Below are 23,704 nucleotides of genomic sequence, written 5' to 3'. Positions count from 1 at the left end.
GCAACAACTATATCATGTATATTTCAGAATATCGTTGCATTTTTTTTTCTTTTCAAATATATATATATTTATGGAGATACTTTTTTTTATTTACAAATGAACATTGAAAAGTAGTTGTGTGATTAACGCCATATACAACAAACCACTATCAAAAAATAAAATTCAGAAACAACACAACGACAAGATTCGGTCTCTGAATTAGCTATTTTAAATGTGTATACTTTTTTATTTATTAGACTTGAAATTCAGACCTAAATTGAATATCATGGTAGAATTTAACGCTTTTAAGATCGACATAATTAAATAATTTTAAAAGCACAGGTTGATCTCTTCCTGACTTCTAAATGATGTTTTTTAATTATATAAATGAAGGTCATCTTATTGGTAATTGATTTCTGAGAGCAGTTGATTAACAAATATGCACACTTCTGGCATAACACATTATAAATTAGGTATTGTAACAAGTTTTTTTTTACAATTACAGTGTGAATGCCACTATTGGCGAATGTTTTGATCCCAGGATTATCACCAGCTCAGGATTTCTGTGTTGTCTTGAAATATCATTTTTGAAAATTGTCTGTATACAAAATTTTGAAATAGCAAAAACACTAAGGTTTAAACCCTCGGTCAAAGGTGGCCTGAATAAACTGGTAATTACGTTTACTTCAAATAGACTTACTAAAATACACTAAATTTATTTCTTTATCCAAAATATGTCATGACTCTTCCAAATTATCATATCTGTTAGGGAATGAACACTTGTGAAGATTTGAACATGTTTTAGTTTTTTTTTCTTGCCATGACAATCATATGTTGAATATATGAGAATGTTATAACTAGTATAGTGTGATTCATTCACTTTGATTACTTAAGTGACCAAACTTTTGAGTAATGGTAATACCTCCTTCTTTTGCTTGTTTACAGGCGTTTGATCTTGCTCTCTTTAACTTGTTGTGTATAGGTTTTTTTTTCTGAAAGAAATATTATTATAAATTCTATTTACAGCACTTTTTAAGGATTTCTATATCTCTACTCGTAACTGCTGTGTTTTCAATTTGATCTGCTAAATCTCTGTAAATTGAGTCTTTTCTTAAAGCTTTAAGAAATTCAATAAATCCTCGTTCATTTTTACGCAAAAGCATGTCCATTAAATTCCTGTTCTTTTCCTGTGGGGTTTTACCAGATTCTATCTTCTTCCCGTCATCAACTGACATTACCTCTCTTGATATTAGATGATCTACTATGCTCTCATGAGTTATATCAGTAATAACCTTGAGATAATTCTTCTGTAGACGAACTTTATACAATGGAACATTCTTGACTGATAAGCCTACAAAATATAAAAAGATTTGTTTCTCAAAAGTGACTAAAAATAAAAATAATAACCAGGCTTTGTAAATATTACAAAAACATAGTTGATAGACATGTCTTTACAACAATGTCTAGCTAATAATTTGATTTTTCACAGGGAATGTTAGGTAATCAAATTGTACAAATAAAATTAACTTATATTAATGAATTAGAATTATTAAACACACAGACAAAAAGATGAAGAGAGGTTGAGAGCATACAGATACCCATTTTATGATGGGTTGTTGATTTGGGTATTTCTAATCTAAAAACTATTAGAAAATAACTAAACCAGTGTATTTGCGCCATTAATGTTCAAGACTCCTTCTGTATTCATAATGAATGGATGATTCTGTAATTACCTTTTAACAGTAACACCAAAATTGAATAGAAATCTAAGACAATACAATTGTGTTTGCCCAGTATAGCCATATTCATGATATTCGAATCCCGTCTTTGAAGGAAGATGCCACATGGGAAATGAAAACTTTTGCCAAGGTAATAAAATCATCATTGGTACCAGGATTAAAATTGTGTATGCCAAACACACATTTTGTCTTAAATAAACTGTCGAAAGTAAAATAACAATACTTTAACATGTTACATAAGTAATAAAAATATTCAAAGTCAATGAACCATGACTGAGGTACATGGCTAAACAATCTTCATATAAATGAGATGTGTCAATGCTAATACAACTGCATACCAGATACCTTTGACTTATTATAAGTTGTTCCCTTTAAACAAACCTAAAAACAAACATTAACTAAGTCAATGTTCCATGAAGAAGGGGTGGGCCAATATAATCTCCATGGAATGGATTTTTGCAAATGTCAATAAATTTACAAGCCAAATATCATTGACTTAACATAAGTAGTTTATCTTAAACTGATTTAATCTCAAACTAATACATGTAAACTAAGCAAAAATTTTAAAGCCGATAGACCATGACTGAGGGGGCGGGGCCAAATATTCTCCATGGAAATGAGATGTGCTAATGCGTATACAACTTAAAACCAATTAACATAGGCCTACCACTAATGATTCCCCTTGAACTGACCTAATCACAAACTAAAACATGTTAACTTAGCAAAATGTTCGAAGTCAATATACCATGACTAAGGGGTCGGAGCCAAATATTCTCCATGGAAATGAGATATGCCAATGCGTATACAACTGCAAACCAAATATCATTGACCTACCATTAGTTGTTCCCCAAAAACTGAACTTATCACAAACTAATACATGTAAAATAAGCAAAAGTTGCAAAGTCAATAGACCATGACTGTGGGAGCAGGGCCAAATCATATCCATGGAAATGAGATGTGCCAATGCTAATGCAACTGCATACCATATATGATTGACCTATCACTTGTGGTTCACCATAAACTAGAGCTAATCACAAACTTATACATTGTTGACGTTGCCACCGTTGCCACCACCGCCGAAAACAGCATACCTATGTCTCCCTTTTTGACTCCGTCAAGGCGAGACAACAAGGGCAAATAAATTACGAAGTGGACAAACATTGACGGCCTTAAATTCCGAGCTATAGACAACAATATGATCAGCAGACAATAGAAAAAAGTAAATAAATTACCTGCGCAATACCATCTGCTTCAAAAATTGTGTAAGTGATTAGAAATGCATTATAAGTTTACTAGCAACCTGTCCGCTGAAAATCTGGTCATACAATGCATTTATTATGTCGCAAAGAAGAACACAATTTTAGCTTCATACAACAGATAGAACATATTAAAGGCCTTTTTTCAACTTGGATATTCCTTTGTATTCAACGTTTTTTTTTGTAAAATAACATTTTTTTGTGAAGGACAATGTGCTTAAGTGTGTCTTGAATGAGGTCAAACAAAATTACATTTTAGGTCTTCTGAATTCTATTAAAACAAATGCTCACAATTTACACAAAAAACTCTGTCAACTTTTTAAATACAGTTGGAAGCAGTTGACTATAATTATTTTCCTAAATGTTTCTTTATTCTAAAAAAAGCAGGTTTCTTTATTCTTAAAAAAGCAAGTATAATGTCATGAAATATTCGAAAGTTTTGAATGTTTTCTATTAACACGGAGACATGGTGGTTAGTTAGTAGAAGCATTCTGATTATATTGAAACATGTTGTCCTCATGTGTGATGACTTAATATACCTCAATGTGAACCCATAAATACCAACATTTATTGCTCACCAATGCAGTAAACCTGGCCACAGACCACAATTAATATCTCTATTAGTTCTTTATAACTTTTTGTCTCATTAAAAAAATTGCACCTAATATTTTTGTCAAATGTTTTGTGTGTGTAATGTAAAGTACTAGTCCAAAAACATATCCAAAATTCAGAAAGATTGCTCTGATGTAACTTACAAATTTAGCCAATACACATCCATACCCCTATGGACAAGTCAAGAGATGTTCCGAAAACTGTAAATATTACCCTTTTGCACTTGACCTAAGCTCTCTTTCCATATTAAAATCAGTTAAAATACCTTCAACAAAAAGTTATTTCACCTCTCTTCTTTCATTTCCACCCCATAAAAACTAACAAATGAATGAAAAAGGCAAAGAAAAAAAATTAAGAAAAAATACACTATAATTAAGGGGAACTATATTCGTGAGCAACGAAAAGCGGGGTCATTAATTGTGGTCTTGGGCCACCTACTTGGCCTATGTATGCAAACATTATCAAGATAGAGTATACCTTCATTATCAGCGGGTACTAGTGCTGCACATGGGCTTATTTCTTGTGAATCACATTTCAAATCATTTGCGAGCTCTTCATATCCATAGGTATATAATCCGTCAACAAATACACCATACGCAGGTTCTCTTCTTTTAATCACAATATCCAGCAATGCTCTGTTCTGGTCATCTTGTCCGGCATGTTGTTCAATACGGCGTCTGTCATCTACTGATATCACCAATTGTGTCATCATATGATCCAAAATCTGGCTGGTTTGTATTTCTTGTATTATTCTGTCTGCATTATCTCTGATTCTATCTGTAATCATACAGATTGAACATTCATAAGATCATTAATGTATGACTATTTTACATATGGTACGTTATGTCAAAGTATACGTAAATAAGGATATTAATATTGTCTACGTGTATTTAAATTTGAATATGAAACTAACGGAAAATTAAAACCTTGGTAATGAATTCTAAGATGCCAAAAAGAGGAATTTAAACTGTGATTCAAGAACGGTTAGGTTTCAAATGTATTTTATGTTTTCAGACAGCCATTGAACAATCAAAATGAGGTCAATAAAAATAGACATATGCAAGACAGTAACATCCTAACATACGGCATCTGCATATAAGGTGTAACATTGTAAGCATCTAAGTCTTCTACCTTCTTAAAAAACAAAGCTTTATACAAATAGTTTACGTTGCCACTACGCATAGAAATCCATGTGATTTTTATTCTGTAACTGTCATCGATTGCAGCGAAACAACAATTAGTTACTGAATGTTTTGTTGTTATTTGAAAAGTACTGTTTTAGATACAATGTTATTTGTCGTATACAACTTCAGTAAGAAATCGTACATCTACCTTCCATATCAAGAGAATTAAACTGTAAAATACCAATAAAACCAAAGGAAAACGAAATAAAAATGAAAACAACGTTCTCCCTATATTTGTGTTGTATGTTTTCATAAGACATGATTTTCGATTGGCTCGTTGTAACTGTTTTGTTAATAGAAATAAATCATCTATGGCAAAAATAACTTAAATCAAGTTTAAATGGCTGTCTTTGGACATTTTCCAGGTGTTGGCATAAATGATCAATGCAAATAAGAAAAGCGAACATGTCTGACTATTTACAAATTAGCTGGATCAAAGCAACTACTATGCTTTAATTTGCCATTAAAAGTATATGTATGCTTTTCCTTTTTATCTTAATCATTTTAAAAGCTAAAGACAAAATCGAATCAAATCATGAAAATCAGCATATTTAAGGGCATTTAATCATATGAGTTTGGCAGTTTTGGTCAAAACAAAGAGTATGTATATATATTGATTTTGAACATTGTTATTCAAATCAGAACATTTTTTTTTAATCTATACTGGTTTACAAGAAACTAGACTTACATGTATTCTACTGAGTCTCTTTTTTTTTTTTTTTTTTTTTTTTTTAAGTTTTTAGCCAACATGGCTTGCAGGTAGCAATTTATATTGATGAGTATCATAACGTTAACTTTCAATTGCTATAGATGTTTCAAAGAAGCAGATTTTATACCATATATATATCATGCTTACAAGGGGTATTTGCCAGGTTGAGAGGTACAAATTTCCAGAGCTGTTAGGCGGGGGAAAATTGATTACCTCGACACCAGTATTTTGGACAAAGACCTCTTGTAAGCATGATATAACTGTTTAATTCCACCGAATGTTCTTTGTATCCATCTTGAGTATGATCTTGACCTCAGAAAGTTTATTGTAATGAGGTATCATATGGAGTTTCTACTTGAATGTATAATTTTTGTATATATACTACAGCTGTGTTATTTGCGCAATCAAATTACATTGGTCGTATAATCATTTCTGATCATTTATGATGTACAGTCACTGACCATATATATATATATCTCCCTGTTTATGATAAGCTAGTTCTCGGCTGACTACTACACTTTGTTCATCAGCTTGAGTGAAGCGTAATACAAGCGAATTTCAGTGTATGTTCATGACCGGTTGACAATGTGTTTACGTTGAGTTTCATTTTATGACTTCATTAAAAGTACAGTTTCGCGGAATTTTTACGTCATTTGCTCCAAATTCAATAATGGTGTTTTTTTATCCTAAATATTTCGTTTGGAATTGTATATAAAGAATGACCATAAATTGTTCCTATTAGAATAGAAATAATCTATTGGGCTATTTTTAGACATGGTATTCTCAATCTGCCATTGTATTTGCTAGCATATACCCCGGCACATGGAATTCCCTAATGACAAATACCCCGGCAGAGAAAAGAAAATCTCAATACATAGAAATTGGTGAAAAATACCGTGTCTCTCATTCAATCAAAATACAGCAATATTACATAAGGTGGAATTAATGCTAAAATAAACTTACGATAGAGAAAAAAGTACGTGAAAACCTTTCTGACATGGTTGAATGGTTGATCTGATAAAGAAGAGGCTCATACGAGCCTGAATTGCATGGATTTTAAAAATATGCCGTTTTGATTTGTGATTTTAATATTTCATTCACTTATCTTTCCATATTTATAGGATCATTTAGTGGCAATTGTTTGCAACTTGAATTGAGGATAATGTTAACTGTTTATTCCTTTTTATTACACTTTATAGCTTTGGAGATGAGTTGTAAAAAGTCAGAAATTAGGTAAGAATCATTATTTAATGTTCATTACTGCTTAAAGAATCCTCAGATGAGTTTGGTCATATTGATATATTTGTATTGCTAATCATGTATGCTGTTTACAGTTTCTAACTATCTTTCATAGTTTTCAAGGTGAAAGGCAAAAACACGAAAAAGAGTCAAAAGCCATCTTCTAAGGGCACCAGCTCCTGTGAAGTATCATCAAAAGGTTTTCTGACCAATTACTTGGATGGAGAGTTGTCTCATTGGCACTCATACCACAACTTTTTATATCTACATCTTTAAATATTGTATATTGTATATTATAAAACAAATAAGAAAACTATTAAAACACAAGGCCAATAACTCTTTAAGGAGTCATCTTATAATGATTAATAGGAAGTAAGTCTATTGACATTCATGGCAGATTTTCTCTACCCATTGAGGATTATAATGTCTGTAAGAGCAAAATTCATTTGTTTTTTTGTATACATTAATAATGTATACAAAAAAAAAACAAATGAATTTTACTCTTACAATCTATTCGAATAACAAGTAATGTCCGTCTGATTGACAAGATTAAATTTTTTTATAGATTCGCTATAAATCATTCAGCCAAAGTTTTGTTGAATTTGGTCTTGTAAACAGCATTTAAATATTAAAGGTACATGTATTCGATTGATTATTAAATTCAAATGTTTTGCTTTTGTTGTAGGTTTAATTGTGCAAAAAACAAACGTTTTTTAATCTTTTGATTTTGTCTTCATAGTTAAAAATAACTTAAACATATTTTTCAATGCAAGTTCAGAAAATATTCTATATTTTAATTGATCCTATATTGTATCTTCTTCAATTAGCCTTTTCAGAATCTAAAGCATCATGGGTAATTTCATTGTTCGTACCCCAAAGTGAAAACAACGTTACGTCATTGGTTGAATTTCCATTGTTTATAACGTTTTAAACCAATCAACACGCTTTGGTGAACGCTTTCGCAAATATTACCCAGGATGCATTAGATTCTGAAACGGCCAATTGACTACCAGACATTGACAATGTTGATCCACTTTGAAGAAGAAGAATTACCTGTAACGGTTTCTACAGCTCTCAGTGTTTTAGGTTCAACATTCTTTACAATCTCCTCTAAACATCTTGCACCTTTTCTACTATTTACCAAAGCTTGTTCAAGGACACGTATTGTAGGTTTTACTGATCTGTCTCTCCTCCACCTAAATAACACTTCTTTACTCTGGGCGGTCAAGTCACAATTACATTTGTCTATGTTTTCCAAGTCTGCTATGGACAATCCAAGTTCTGTTCCTAGTTGAAAGACCATTTTACCAATATGTGGTGATATGTTATCTAATATTTCATCAGTAGGAATCGAATCTAAGATATCGTCTGGAATACCTTTATGAGAAAAACATGAATTATGCTTTCAAAAGTAGAAATTAGGTAAACATTTGGTTAAATAATTTCTAAACAATATTTATGAATACTGGTACTTTGAAAACTACATTTTGTTTATTTTGTTTTTGTTACGTAATTTATGCTGATGACCTATTCACTACAACTACCTATAACTCTTAAGAATTTAGAAATGTCATGAAGTCAACAATAAGCTTTCAAATTTATTAACAATGCTAAAAAATATAAAAATGTTTTACCATCTTACCAATTACCTTTTCACAAAGTTGGGTCCAAAATTGACAATAAGTTTCAAAGAAAACATGACTTCTCACAGGGTGGCAAGGTAACATTATGACCCTCTAGCCAACATAATTATGCTAATATCTTAACTTCACAAATGACTGATATGTTGGTATTCATGACACGCTTCTCATTAATAAGACTCTACTGAGGCAGTCTAATCAAAGCGATTAAAAAGACAGAGAAAGTTAAAAAAAAATAAAAGATCATTGGGTTTAAATAGTTCTATAAAACTGATTTAGAATAAAAGGTTTATTGTTTGGTATGCCAGACACACGTTTGACTGTATACAGGAAGCACATGGAAAGGGTTATATTATTAAAGTTCGAAGACTAAAGTAAATTCAAAATTGTAGTGTATTGAAGTACCATTCCAATGCATTGATATTATAACACTTTAATAATATATAGTAATAAGATTTGCATTCCTCTTGAAATAAATACTAAGGAGAGTGAATGTAAAATAATGCAATAAAAAAAGGAAATTAATACCACATTAAGTGTTCAAAATCAGGTTAATAGAACATGTAGAATATCTTGATTAAAAGATATTGTATCTATTCAAACGTAGACATTCTTCATTTTGCATATTGCATCAAATGACAATAGAACTATGATTTCGCTACCAAACGGACAAAGTGCTTAATATGTTTTTGTTTTTTAAATATGCTAGGTGAGGGGATAACAAATGCACTAATAATCATGACAAGTAGATAACTTAAAGGCCCTAGGTATGCCAATTGTAAGTATATGTATAGTTCTAATAAGTACTTACTAGATACCATTTGTTTTCTTCTCCTCATCTGAAAAGGAATAATATCAGATATATAAATAGTTGCAGTGACTGAGCATTAGAAGCTTTTGCACATGTATAAAAATGCTTATATGACAATGATGAGCAGATCAGCTTTACATAAACAAATTTAAACTTGATACATCTGAACATTACTAGTTTCAGACATGACTAATTCTGATATCCTTTCTCCATTTCCCTATGCTACATTGTACACAAGAAAGATACTTTAACAAATTCTGAGCAAACATAAAAAAGTATAATGTGCCATTGTTTAAAAAAGGTTTCGAAATGAATATATTGATGTATTTAGAACATCAGCCATGGATCTAAAATGTAAACTCGTACCCGGCCACTTTCACTCTGTGTAATATTTATGTTTGTATCCATCTGATGAGTTAAACCTTTTTCAACTGATTTTTATAGTTCGTTCTTATGTTGTACTGTTACACCAATGTCCCAGGTTAGGGGAGGGTTAGGATCCCGCTAACATGTTTAACCCCGCCACATTCTGTATGTATGTGCCTGATCCAAGTCAGGAGCCTGTAATTCAGTGGTTGTCATTTGTTGATGTGTAACATATTTGTTTTTCGTTCATTTTTTGTACATAAATAAGGCCGTTAGTTTTCATATTTAAATTGTTTTACATTGTCTTATCGTGGCCAATATAGCTGGCTATGCTGTATGGGCTTTGCTCATTGTTGAAGACCGTACAGTGACCTATAGTTGTTAATGTCTGTGTCTTGTTGGTCTTTTGTTTATAGTTGTCTCATTGGCAATCATACCACTTCTTCTTTTTTATATTGTAAACCATATGACAACAACCCAGAATAGTAGTTACAAAATTTCAGTGAATATTTTTAAAAACATATCTTAACACACAATGTGACTTGTGGTTCCAAAAATTCAGTATAGCTCAACTGCTATCATTTTTTTTTATCCAAGCACATTAGACAAAAAGAGACAGAAGATATCAAAGAGACATTTCAAACTCATCAGTCGATGATAAACTGACAAAATCATGGCAAAAACGAAACATGACGAACAGACAAACAAATATACAAAACATTTTATTAAAAATTAAAGACTTAAAAAAAGGGAACCTCACTTTAAACAATGGTTTATAGCATGTGCTTCTGAAGAAGCGTTTTCAGATGCTCCATAAGTAATAGACGCCATGTTACTCCTGTAGAGTATGTCAACAAATTATATCAAGGGATGAAGAGTTAGACATTAATTGATCTTCGGTTTTAATATTTGTTCTTGGATTTTAATTAGTTGTTATCGACTTTGAAGTCTGTACGGTTGCCTATAATTGCTTAGATCAACTTTATTTTAACTTTGGTGAATAGTTGTCTTATAAGCAATCATACCACATCTCCTTAATTTCATATTAAGGCATAACACAATAGGGAAATGGTAACTGACTATTCCATCATCAAATTTAGAAACTATTGGTCATGTTAATTTTCTAATTCCGAAACCTGACCGAAAAAGATTTTTTTAAAGTAAAAATGTTTGTTTCATGTCATTGAAACGAGGTTGAATACAGTTTAATTTTATAGTATTCTCATTATATCTATCATTACTTACTATACATTTACAATAAATATATAAGCTTTAAAAAGGCATAAAACAAATAATATCAATTGCCTTTGTATTATACTTTTATGCTTTATTTACATGATTTGCATGAACAAATGATGCACACTGGAAATAAACCGGATAAAAGGATTTTGACGGCCTAGTGTTATATTAATCGATGAACCTATTTGAGAGATTTAGTATAATCATCCTTTATTATTTATTTAAATGCTTTTGCAACGGACATTTCATTCATAAAAATTGTAAAAAAAAATAAGCCTAACCATGAAAACATTACTTTGGTCGATGAACATTGACAATGAGGTACAGTTGAACTAAACATTGTCAGACTGATATGTATACATACAATTATTCCATACACTTACTTTAGTTGACCTATTGTGAATACATCATAGAAGGCTTGCAGACCATACAACAAAAAGTGTATTTTCGGCAATAAACAATGAACATGAGGTAAAGAGTCAGATCAACCTGTGAGACATATATCAACACCTTACAAGCATTCCATACACTAAATAAATTATTTTTTTGCTTATAGTTTCAGACAAAAGTAAATGCATAAAAACTTGAAAATGAACCATGAAAATGATGACAAGGGCATCGACCTACTGGAATAGAATGTTCAACTTTATAATCATTCCATACACCAATTAAAGTTGACCTCTTCCCTTTTGATATCTCAGAAACATCTATATACAAGGTTTGAAGCACCTTCTGAAATATTAATCTTTATATACGTAGTTTACACCATCGATTAAGGATCCCTATGCATAGCATTTTTTTTTCGCAGGCAAGACAATACAAGAAAACTCCTATTGAAGAAGAATAACTCTTGTAGTGCGTCGCTCCTTATAGAAGTTAACTTGGTGTTAGTTTTGATGTTAAATAATACAGTTTAAGCTTTTTTTTTAAAATACTTATAAAACAAAAATGTTGAGTTACAGTAGTAAATTAATGTCTTAAAACTATTAAATTGTCTGTTTTTTCGAACAAAGATTATCCATGGAAAGGATATAACTCAAAACTATTTTATTTAAGAACATATATCCAATCTAAAATCAGGGGAAAATTCAAATACATTTGACTTGAGGTGTAATTTATGCAAAATATGTCCTTCTTTTTTTCCTTTAGGACATAAAGATTGCTAGAAATGGCTTTATCCAAATGCTAAGAAATACACAAGGTGTTACCCTTTTTTGAACCAAAACAAGATCTTTCTTTGCAAGTCAAGAAACCATTTATAAAAAATTTCATCCGTAAAATAACAAGAACAATCAGGTAGATAAACTGACTTGAACTGTACTGGAATGAATAAAAACTGTCATTTTTTTTCCATGACAACATCTGTAAATTTCTGCAATTAAGTTTATTGACAGGTTGTTGGCATTCCTATTTACATTTCCTGTATCCTTCGAGTTGCAGACTTTGTCCTGTGTTGTAATGAATAACAGTGTATGGATAAACTCAGTAACTCTGTCTGAATTTCATTTTTTTTTTAAATTACCTATTCCTTGATGACATATTTCCACAAATCATCAAATGTCAAATTTTACTACAAAAAATTTAAATTTACCTGAGGGAACTAATTTACAAATTACAATGATTGTTCCTTTTTTTTCATTTTCATATTCAAGTTTCGCATGGATATACCTATATATATATGTAAGATGTTATTATATTTCGTACAAACATTAACATAAATATATGCATCGGTTGTGATGGTGCAAAAACAAATTCCACCAAAACAGCTATTGAATAAAAAACAATGATTTTGATGTGGGCCGTGTGGATATTCTATTGTTTCAAAACACACAAAATTATTGCCATGGATACAAATTTACTCTAATTGTAAATTGTGCTTCAAACTGGCATTGAAAATATAATTACATTCAGAATTATAACTTTGTACCAAATATTTATTTTTAATCATAAGTTATACTTATCAAATAATAATGTATATAAGTTATTTGAAAGATAAAACACAAAGAGCGAATATGACGCAATTCTCCAGAATCTTCTGGGTGAAGGTGGACGGTAAGAAAAGCAGGAGAAAAACACGTAGAAAAGAAGTAATTTGTCATTATCGTACATAGCTTACCATACATAAGGTATGTGTTGTTAACTTCATTTGGATTAAGCCTTGGGCCAAATCTCCAAAACGTATTCCATTGTTTTCTCTCAAACCAATAAGTGTTAAAAACTTGACCATCTGTGTATTTCTTGGGTAATTCTCTACCATATCATTCCATTCTGTTTCTTCCATTTCAAGATGAAGAGCTAAATCATGTATCATGCGTGTCTCACAATTAACAGACAAACGAAGCAACTCTGTGTTACTTGGGATCTGAGATAATGCATCTTCGCTCAAACCTTAAATTAATATATAACAAATATATATGACAAATCTTTACACACTACATAACCATACAGGTTTAACAACATATGACATATTAATACAATAATCTAAGAAAATGGTTTAACCTGTTCTTATAGTAAGATAAACCTCCCATTTAATTGACAGTTGTTAACATCCGCATTATATTGACAAAATTTAGATAATTGGTAAACTTGATAATAATTTGTCATCAGTGTATCCAGCGGTCAAAGGATTTTCTCAGTATACCACTAATTTACTTATTTTATTCAAAACATAAATGTGTCCATAGTACACTGATGCCCCACCTGCACTATCATTTTCTTTGTTCAGTGGACCGTGAAATTGAGGTAAAAACTCTTAATTTGGCATTAAAATTAGAAAGATCATATCATAGGGAACTAATGTACCAAGTTTCAAGTGCATTGGACTTCAACTTCATCAAAACTACCTCAACCAAAAACTTTAACCTGAAGCGGGACAGATGGACAGATGGACGAACGAACTGACGAGCTGATGCACAGACCAGAAAACATAATGCCTATAAATGAGGCATAATAAAAACTGAGTATTGATATAAAATGAAAGTAGATGAAAATATTATACTTATACTGAAAAACGCAACTTTTCACAAATTGTAATAAAACACTGTATATATAGCCCCCTCCACATGATATTCAAAGAAACATCTCTCTGACATTCCTGGTACTATTCTTTCTTAACTAGTACAATAAGGTTAAAAAATTACAAGTTTAAGTCACCAATACAAATTGGTTGATATGCATGATGTGTCTGTGATACAAAAAAAATCCAAGAAAACTTGTTTTCATGGAATTACATATTAAGATACAAAATGTCTTCTGAACTGAAATTTACTGATAGCTTCGTATTTAATTGTGAAATTTAAACCATGTTAACTGAATGCACATTTGATTGGTGGATTATGTACGCACAGTAGGTAATGCTTTCTTTTTTGACATCTGGTATCATTCCGCTTTGAGTGCCAGAGATTTTGTTCCAAAAATTTAACACCAGTAATCAGCAATTGTCTCTTATTTAAAGCAGATATGTAGTTCCTATATAGGACTGTTTTAAACTAGAAAACAAACTTCATTCAATTTTCCGCTAAAGTATTATGCATAAATATGTATGCATTAATTGTAATGATAGTCCACACTGTCAAAATGTCACATTTGGTTAAATGATACATTTGGTGACTATTTTGGTATGTATATAATATGAAATAAATCAATGTTACAAAATTATTCTCTTTTTGTCTTTGAAAATGTTCTATGAATTATATATCATATATTTACAATAAAAGATTGGCCAGTATTGTTGGATACGACCGATGCATATACAGACGACCGATTGTCTGTTCAAATATAGGTATTATTGATTCCTTCCCATATCTAGCCTCTGAGGGCATAGTTTCAATGTATATATTCAGTTTATTTCTTTTTAAGATCATATGAGCAGTTTGATGTCATCTTCAAAGTTCTTTTTGGTTAGGATCATAGCAGGTAGATTTCACAAATTCGATTTTGTATGACCAAAAACAAGAAATTTGTTACAAATATCATTCCTATTTTTGTAAAACAAAATCATTGTTTAATGAAAATATGTAGCTGACCAATGAATGGGGATTTGAATTTGGTATGAATCAGTGTCTAATAAAATCAACAAATAAAATTTTTAATATGTTGTATCATATAAAACTAAGGTATGCATGGGGGTTAACACCTTAGTGCTCTGATTAGTTAAGTTAGATGGTCCGAGTACACAGTTATTTCGTAGTGCATTTCTTTTAGACAATAAATGAAAATTAAAAAAATCCCACCTGCGCATTCTCAATAATATTTTTACAGTGTGTTGTACTACTTTTGGGACAAATTATATCAAAATTATAGAAAACTTCATCAGCTCTAACTCAAAATATGGACAATTTTATGTTAAGGGGGTCTTTAAATCTTTTGACAGCTTCCGAGGTGCTATTTTTTTTTATCTTTTTCAGCTGGACCTTATCACTACTTTACATTAATATTTATGACCCAAATTTTTTTACAGTGTCAATTCACCCCCTAATTTGCTATATGAGGCATAAAACATGGAGAAATAAATTTGGAAGGTGTATAACAAAAACTGACAAGTAACACACTGTCCACACTAAGGACTATATTCGTGGACAACAAAAATCAATGGACGATAACTGTGTACTCGGACCAGATAGGGATGTATCACTGATATATCATGTTAATGCATTATCATCTTCTTTAGGTATTATTCTATCAATAACAAAACACGAAGTTAAACACAAAACACATAACTATACCTGTACAATCCGGATCACACTGCTTTTGTTTCTATTAAAGGAAAACAATATTTAATTGATTATTCAATATCCACAATAAACTGCACGGACACATATTATAACAGCATATACTAAACACAACAATTTGAACTTTTAACAGTAACTATGACCCGAATATGTCTGTAAATAGCTTATTAGCTAACTGCTTACTGGAAAGCTGAAATGAAATACAATCTGGTAATCCCCCTACCCATGCAATGTAAGTTATGTCTTGAAATGATTTGACGAATTGTACACATACTAGTATATTTAAATCGATAAAACGTTTCCTGATGTAAAAGCCAGAAATTTACAAAATGTATTAATTTGACCTGAAGAAACATGTTAAGTTAATCGCATTTTTGTTTTACTTCAATTGTTTGCTTTCAAAAAAACAAATGTTTTTCTTTTCTGTTTTTGTCCTCGTCACATGCTATAATAAGATAATAAGAGTGTGTCCATGGTACACATATGATTCACTTGCATTATCATTGTATGTGTTTAGTGGACCATAAAATTGGGGTCAAAACTCTAAATTCAGATTAGAAATATTATAGGGAACTTGTTTACTAAGTTTTATGTTGATTGGACTTCAGCTACATCAGTGTATTATGGTAAGGGAAATTAAGTGATTACATAATAACTTACATATTCAATGTTAATATACAAACCTGTTCCTGGTTCCAAACCTTCCAGTTGAGTTTAATGTTGTCGCCATGGTTACAAATGCACTCATCAATTTTTAAAGCAATCCTTTCTTCTGGAATGTAACAGATAAATCTAGAGCAGGAATACTCAGTGTGGAATGGGAGTTGACCGCTAACTTTTTCGTGGACAGTGGATTGATAAAATTCTGAAATCCTCTCCAATGTTACATGCAAACATTCTCTGATACTAGTGGCTATCTCGGGTACTATCAGGCCCTTTGAGCGCTTGTGGACTAGGTACAGTAAGATCTTATTTCCTTCTACACAGACAACGATATCATGCTCTTTATCAAATGATAACCCAACAAACCCAGAAAATATAAGTTTCCTTCCACGGTATTGCTTCAATGTCCACATACTGAGACATGCGCATATGAGACGATTCGGTAAAGCTGGAGGTATAATGGTTCCGTTAAAAACAAAAGCCAAACTAACAGTCCTCTCTGGTGTACATTCTTGTAACAAGAAATCTGTATCATTTCTTTGGGTAAGCATACAGGGTACAAAGAATTGTTCCACTGGTAGCCGACTTCCTGTTTTTGTATCATATCTACGCTGTTCAGATACGATATCAAGATGTATCAGCATATCGAATATGTACTCTTTAAATGGTAAAATTCGACAAAATTCTTCTTGCTCCCAAATCTGATAGAGGTTTAATTTTTGAATCATTCCATTTTCAGACATCTTTTGGAAGGTTTTTCTTGTTTTAACTTCTTTTGGCCAGAATTCAACATCTATGAAAATGAAAAAAAAGAGATCAATCTTATGACTTGAAATCAAAGTAAAAAATATACTTGTATTTTAAAAAAGGTACTACTTATCTATGAAAGGTATATGGCTCACCTAGGTCACGAACGGGAAAACAAACTTATCTTAATACTTCAATAAAATGTCCTATCTTAGGAGTAATTAACTTTCCTTATGACAGGCATTTGATGATCAAAATAGTATCCTTTCTCATTTGGAAGAACGTTATCCCATTAAACATATTAATATTCTTTATTTAGAAACCATGAAATTCTAAAGTTATACCTATACCTTTTATGATTATGAAATATCTGTTTCAGTTTTAACTAAAAAAAATAATTTTTTTTTCAAAGTTTGCAATTATCTGATTATGTTTTTAGAAAACATAAGTTAAAACAGCCATTTTCTCCAAAGTTTCAAAAACATAATAAAACAATTACCTATAATTTAACAAGAAGGCCGCTGTGAATAAAAAAAAAAGATTAATTTGACTAATTGCTTAATAAAAGGTTCTTACAAACCAACACAAAGATAAGTGAAGGGCACCAGTTAACAGTCCCCAGTGCTCTAAATGGTAAACAATATTTTAGTTAGTTGTTTTTTTACCAGGAATATAATTACTACTCAATGAAAATATATACAAACCAGTAATGAAGGATCTCATAACTTCAACCATAAGAAGGGGACTTATGATAACGTTATCTCTCAGTTGTGGTGTGTCAAAATACACAATCTTCCCTAGAGAATGCTGAAAATGTAGGAAATCGGTCAGCTGTTCAGCAGACAGGACAGACACCTCGCTGATTGCATTTAATTCTTTAATTTCAGCCAATGACATAATTTGTTTCCCTTCTGCCACCAGTTCAGCGATCTCAAGCTCTAGTGGAACACAAGCATTGGGCATTCTTTCACCCCAACATGGGTGGTTGAATGTAAGTTCTGTAATTGTTTTCTTCAGAACTTCTATTTCAGGGTCAGCTTGATCTTTGGCATTGACAAATATTAGAGGCCTAAGGACCAGATGATGTTGTCCTTCATGGTCTTTAAACAACTCCTCAATTCCACTATAAAGCTCTTCACGTCGTGTATCAACATTCTCCTGTAAACATAAAAAGTTGACAGATAAATACACTACCGGTAAATACACAGTTAAGATCCTGTATGCATACCATGATGTATAAATAAATACACTAACTGTTAATACACAGTTAAGATCCTGTATCGCATTCCATGATGTATATGCATCTTCAATGGCGGCATATTCCAACTACAATATAATCAGATTTATCTCAAATTTTCAAATTACATACAGCTACTCTTACAGGTCAATTTTATACTTTCAACCTAGATCTCATACTTTTAAAGAACAATACATGTATTTTCAAAGATGTTAGAGGAAAATATATTTGAAAGTCAAAACGTAATACATATGTTAATTAAGAGTTGGTGAAATCAAAAAAGATATATTGTCAAATCTGGACAACGAATGCATTCAGGGGAGTTAGTCGAGAAGTGCAGAGCTTCTTATTGACAAAACATTTGTTAAAATGAAACTGACTTAAAAACAAACTTGAATATTTTAACTGAGCAATTGTTTTAAGTCATTAGACCATGATTGAGAGTGGCAGGGCCAATAATATCCATGGAAATGAGATGTATCAAGTTGAATATGGAATATTTTTATCTGTTAGTGGTTTTTCATAATTATCTTCTACTCTGTTTAAAGGCCTTGTAATCTCATCTTTTGTGTATTACCCACAGTCAAAAGGGATCTTGTTCTTTTAATCGTGTAGTTTCATACAAAATGGTTTAAGACAAATGAATGATATCATCATGTAAGTACACAAGCTCTTATGAGACAGTTTTTACACTTTGTCAAGTGTTTCAAATGGCAATAACTAATACAACCATATAGCTGATATTAGATCACTCACCCTTGGTACTTTGTCCTTGTGAGTGGCAACAAACAAGATCTTTGGAATGCCTGCATATACAACCTTGCAGTAGGTCAGGATGGAATTTACCCAATATTGCAAGAATACTGAAAAAAAAAATCAAAATCTGTAATAAAAGAAGTTTAAAGAGGGGCAAAAGATACCAGAGGGACAGTTAAACTCATTAATCAAAAATAAAATGACAATGTCATGGCTAAATAAACTAGAGGCTCTCAAGAGCCTGTATCGCTCACCTGACTCTACTTGGGTTTTTGAAATCATATAAAAAAAGATCAAATTTGGCTACAAATTAACAACACTTGGCCAGCACCTGATTAGGAAAGGAGCATTCATGCTATGTTTGGTTTCATTTAATTCAGTGATTCTCTAATAGAAGTCATTTGTATGCATTTCCCGTAGGGTATTATGTTAAACCAAGTCACCCCACTGGCGGCCATCTCGGATGTTGGATAGGCGACACAAAGTAACAACACTTAGTGAGCATCTCATAAGGAACATTCATGCTATGTTTAATTTCATTCCATTCAGTGGTTCTCTAAAAGAATACATTTTAGCCCTGGTATCTATGATGAGTTTATTTACAACCACTGGGTCTGGTGGCGATTTATTTCCCTGAGGGTATCACAAGCCCAGTAGTCAGCACTTTTTGTGCTGACATGAATTGTCATTGATATGGTTATATTTATAAATTAACTGTTTACAAATTTTTGAATTTTTTTAAATACTAAGGCTTTTCTACCTCAGGCATAGATTAGCTTAACTGTATTTGGCAAAACTTTTAGGAATTTTGGTCCTCAATGCTCTTCAACTTCGTTCTTTATTTGGCCTTTTTAACTTTTTTGGATTCGAGCGTCACTGATGAGTCTTTTTAGATGAAATGCGCGTCTGGCGTATATACTAAATTTAGTCCTGGTATCTATGATGAGTTTATTTACAACCACTGTGTCAATGCCACTGCTGGTGGAGTTTTCTTTCCCCGAGGGTATCACAAGCCCAGTAGTCAACACTTTTTGTGCTGACATGAGTTGTCATTGATATGGTTATATTTATAAATTTACTGTTTACAAATTTTTGATTTTTTTGAAATACTAAGGCTTTTCTACCTCAGGCATAGATTAGCTTAGCTGTATTTGGCAAAACTTTTAGGAATTTTGGTCCTCAATCCTTTTTCAACTTTGTTCTTTATTTGGCCTTTTTAACTTTTTTGGATTCGAGCGTCACTGATGAGTCTTTTGTAGACGAAACATGCTGCTGGCGTATATACTAAATTTAGTCCTGGTATCTATGATGAGTTTATTTACAACCACTGGGTCAATGCACTGCTGGTGGAGATTTATTTCCCCGAGGGTATCACAAGCCCAGTAGTCAGCACTTTATGTTAAACTAAGTCCCCCACTGGCGCCCATCTTGGATGATGGATCGGCTACAAAGTAACAACACTTGGTCAGCACCTCATAAGAACATTCATACTATGTTTGGTTTCATTTCATTCAGTGGTTTTCTAAAAGAAGTCATTTGTATGCATTTCCCACAGGGTCCTATGTTAAACTAAGTCCCCTGCTGGCAGCCATCTTGGATGATGGATCTGCTACAAAGTAACAACACTTGGTCAGCACCTCATAAGAAACATTCATAATATGTTTGGTTTCATTTCATTCAGTGGTTTTCTAAAAGAAGTCATTTGTATGCATTTCCCACAGGGTCCTTTGTTAAACTACGTCCCCCGCTGGTGGCCATCTTGAATGATGGATCGGCTACAAAGTAACAACTCTGGATCAGCACCTCTAAGGAACATTCATGCCATGTTTGGTTTCATTCCATTCAGTGGTTCTCTAGAAGAAGTTCAAAATGTAAAAAGTTTATGCAGACGCTGACGGACGACGGACGCCAAGTGATGAGAAAAGCTCACTTGGCCCTTCGGGCCAGGTGAGCTAAAAAAAAAGACAAACAATAGTACACAAAATACAACATAGAAAAACAAAGACTAAGCAGCAGGAACCCCACCAAAAACGGGAAGTGATGCCATGTGCTCCAAAAGGGTAAGCAGATCCTGATCCACATGACGCATCCATCATGATGCTCATGTTAGTAATAAGCTGGTAATAAGTCTAATTTGGTAGGTCACATTCATGAAAAGCGAACAGAATTGTGTAGCTACAACATAAGGAAACTATCCCCTATCGTCTGTGAAACGGATATTCGATAATTGTCAACTAATTCGTAATGGCGTCCGTAAAATGTACGAAGGAATGATTTTAACTTCACCATTTGGAACTTTTGGGTTTATAGCTTCCTTGTGAGCAGCAACTCGCTATCAATGAAATCATGATAGGAAATACAAGCCCTGGAATATCCAATTGGGATATATAACTATGTAAGCAGGACTGCAGAAATGTTGCTACATAGAAATAGAAACTTCACTATTTCAAAGCTGAAATCATTTCTTTTGTCATAAAGTTGTGTTTTTAACCGACTCTAATTTTCACTTTCTAGATGCAAGTCAGATATGAATCAGATTTAACTGTATCTGTTGTATCCTTAATTTCTTGTTTGATGGGATTATATAAGCGTTCAACATAGTCAACAATTTTTTAAATTATTTAGTGAGAGGATATCATCTATAAAGCGGAAAGTAAAATTGAAGGATGTTGCTAACTTCTTTTCTATCTTCTTAAGAAGTCCCTGTATAAAATCTGACTAAAAGAATAAAGGAACAAGTCAGCAAGAAGAAAGAAACAGTTGTTTACAATGAGAATGCCGACAAGTTATTTGTATCTACGTTGGTCATTCTCAAAATGATGACAATGAAATGGAGTTTTCTTTTATCAACTCTTGTTCAGCGAAAATGTTTGAGTATTTGTACATTTGAAGAAAAAAACTAGATGGTGTCAAAGCGACACGAATGGCCCTGTCTCAAAAAGTTGAAAAATCTGCAATTTCAATAACACATGTGGACACAAACATGATGGTAGTCTCACATATCAAAAATTAGCTCAAAATCTGAAGGTGTATAGAAAAAAAGTTTGTATAACTATGATTTTCAACAATTTTCAAAGTTGTAAACCCTTAATTTTGGCAAAAATTAGCGGAACAGAATGAAACTTAAACTTGATCTGTAACTCATCTTGGTTAACTCACATGCCAAAAATCATCCCCATATCTGAAAGTGTTCAGAAAAATAGTCTGTATAACTGTGATTTCAAAAATTTATCAAAGTCCAAAGCCTGTAATTTCGACCAAAAACTAGCGGAGCAGAATGAAACTAAAACTTGATCTGTAACTCATCATGGTTAACTCACATACCAAAAATCAGCCCAATATCTGAAAGATTTTATAAAAAAAAGTCTGTATAACTATGATTTTCAACAATTTATCAAAGTCCAAAGCCCGTAATTTCGGCAAAAATTAGCGTAGCAGACCGAAACTTTAACTTGATCTGTAACTCATCATGGTTATCTCACATACCAAAAATCAGCCCAATATCTGAAGATGTTTAGAAAAAAACTCCTTATAATGATTTGTTGCGGAATGACGGAATGACTGAATTTTGGAATTACGGAATCTCCAAAGCCTGTAATTTCATCAAAAATTATTGGAGCAGATTGAAACTTAAACTTGATCTGAAATTCATCATGATTAACTAACATACAAAAAATCAGACCAATATCTGAAGCCGTTTAGAAAAAAACCTGTATAATGGTTTGTTTTGGAATTTTGGAATTGCAGATTACGGAATTTCGGAAAGACGGACAAGGGTAAAACTATACGTCACCGACAACTTTGTTGCAGGGCCATAAAAATTTGTATTGAACAGAGTTCCATAACTCTTGAAAGATAATATTAACCAGATGCTCTGCAGGGCGCAGCTTTAAACAACCACAGAGGTCGAACCCTGAACGGTTGGGGCTAGTATGGACACAACATTCAAACTGGTTACAGCTTTGAATTTGGATTGTGATTAAATAGTTGACACAGCATAGGTTTATGACACAGAATGAATGTGGTCTAATGAACTTAAAATGTTTTTTTTTGCTTTTGAGCAATTCACTATGCTTTGAATATTAATCCTTTGATATTTGAAGAAATTTTCTTTTTCATTTCTGAAATCTGAAATAAGAAAAATTAAACCCCACCATTTTTTTTACCTCCCCCTTTCCCTTATTCCAAAAATGATCTCAATTAAAATTTCTTATGGAGTTTTCAACAATAACTACTCATTTAAATGCATCATAAAATATAAAATGTCATACAGTCATGATTTAAGTTGATTTGACTACTATTCTGGACAAAGAAAGGTTACTCCAATGCAACATTTTATATTGGCAAATTTCCAATAAAGTTCATTTAACTAAAGTTTTTGGCAAATTTTCAATGGAATTTATAAATAACAAAGTTTTGGGCAAATTTATAATATATATTATTTAAGTGCAGTTTAGGTAAGATATTAAAATGAGTTTCAATTACCAACCTTACACTGCTTTTAAATTATGTTTTGTTCTTAAGTAATTGTCCATTAACCCCTTTTTGCACCTTATTCCTTAACGGTTTGAGCCATAACTCCCAAAGGCAATTCTTACCATCCCTTTGTGGTATTCCAATATCCAAAATCTAAATACATGGTTAGATGCATCATATCAAAGAACCCCAAGAATTCAATTTTTGATGAAAACAAATAAAGTTCAATTTTGGACCCTTTAGACCTCAATGTGGACCAATTTGATAACCAGTCCTAAATATTAAAATTCTAAATAAATGGTTAGATTCAGCATATTGAAG

General features: G+C 32.0%; 1 protein-coding gene across 1 annotated transcript in view; it reads right to left on the bottom strand.

The window, feature by feature from the left end:
• Positions 1-75: 75 nt before the first annotated feature.
• Positions 76-23,704, bottom strand: part of LOC134699481 (uncharacterized) — a 41,656-nt gene continuing 18,027 nt past the window's right edge. The window contains exons 5-13 of the mRNA XM_063561071.1: positions 18,908-19,014; positions 17,619-18,072; positions 16,188-16,960; positions 15,499-15,529; positions 12,891-13,162; positions 9,170-9,197; positions 7,772-8,095; positions 4,064-4,363; positions 76-1,330 (exon numbers count right to left, since the gene is read on the bottom strand). Of these exons, the coding sequence (XP_063417141.1) occupies positions 996-1,330; positions 4,064-4,363; positions 7,772-8,095; positions 9,170-9,197; positions 12,891-13,162; positions 15,499-15,529; positions 16,188-16,960; positions 17,619-18,072; positions 18,908-19,014 (2,624 nt within the window). The 3' untranslated portion in view covers positions 76-995. The remainder of the gene's footprint in view (positions 1,331-4,063; positions 4,364-7,771; positions 8,096-9,169; positions 9,198-12,890; positions 13,163-15,498; positions 15,530-16,187; positions 16,961-17,618; positions 18,073-18,907; positions 19,015-23,704) is intronic.

Source organism: Mytilus trossulus, unplaced genomic scaffold (assembly GCF_036588685.1).
Source record: "Mytilus trossulus isolate FHL-02 unplaced genomic scaffold, PNRI_Mtr1.1.1.hap1 h1tg000070l__unscaffolded, whole genome shotgun sequence".
NCBI classification, from domain to species: Eukaryota; Metazoa; Mollusca; class Bivalvia; order Mytilida; family Mytilidae; genus Mytilus; species Mytilus trossulus.
This window is presented reverse-complemented; position numbering and strand designations above follow the sequence as displayed.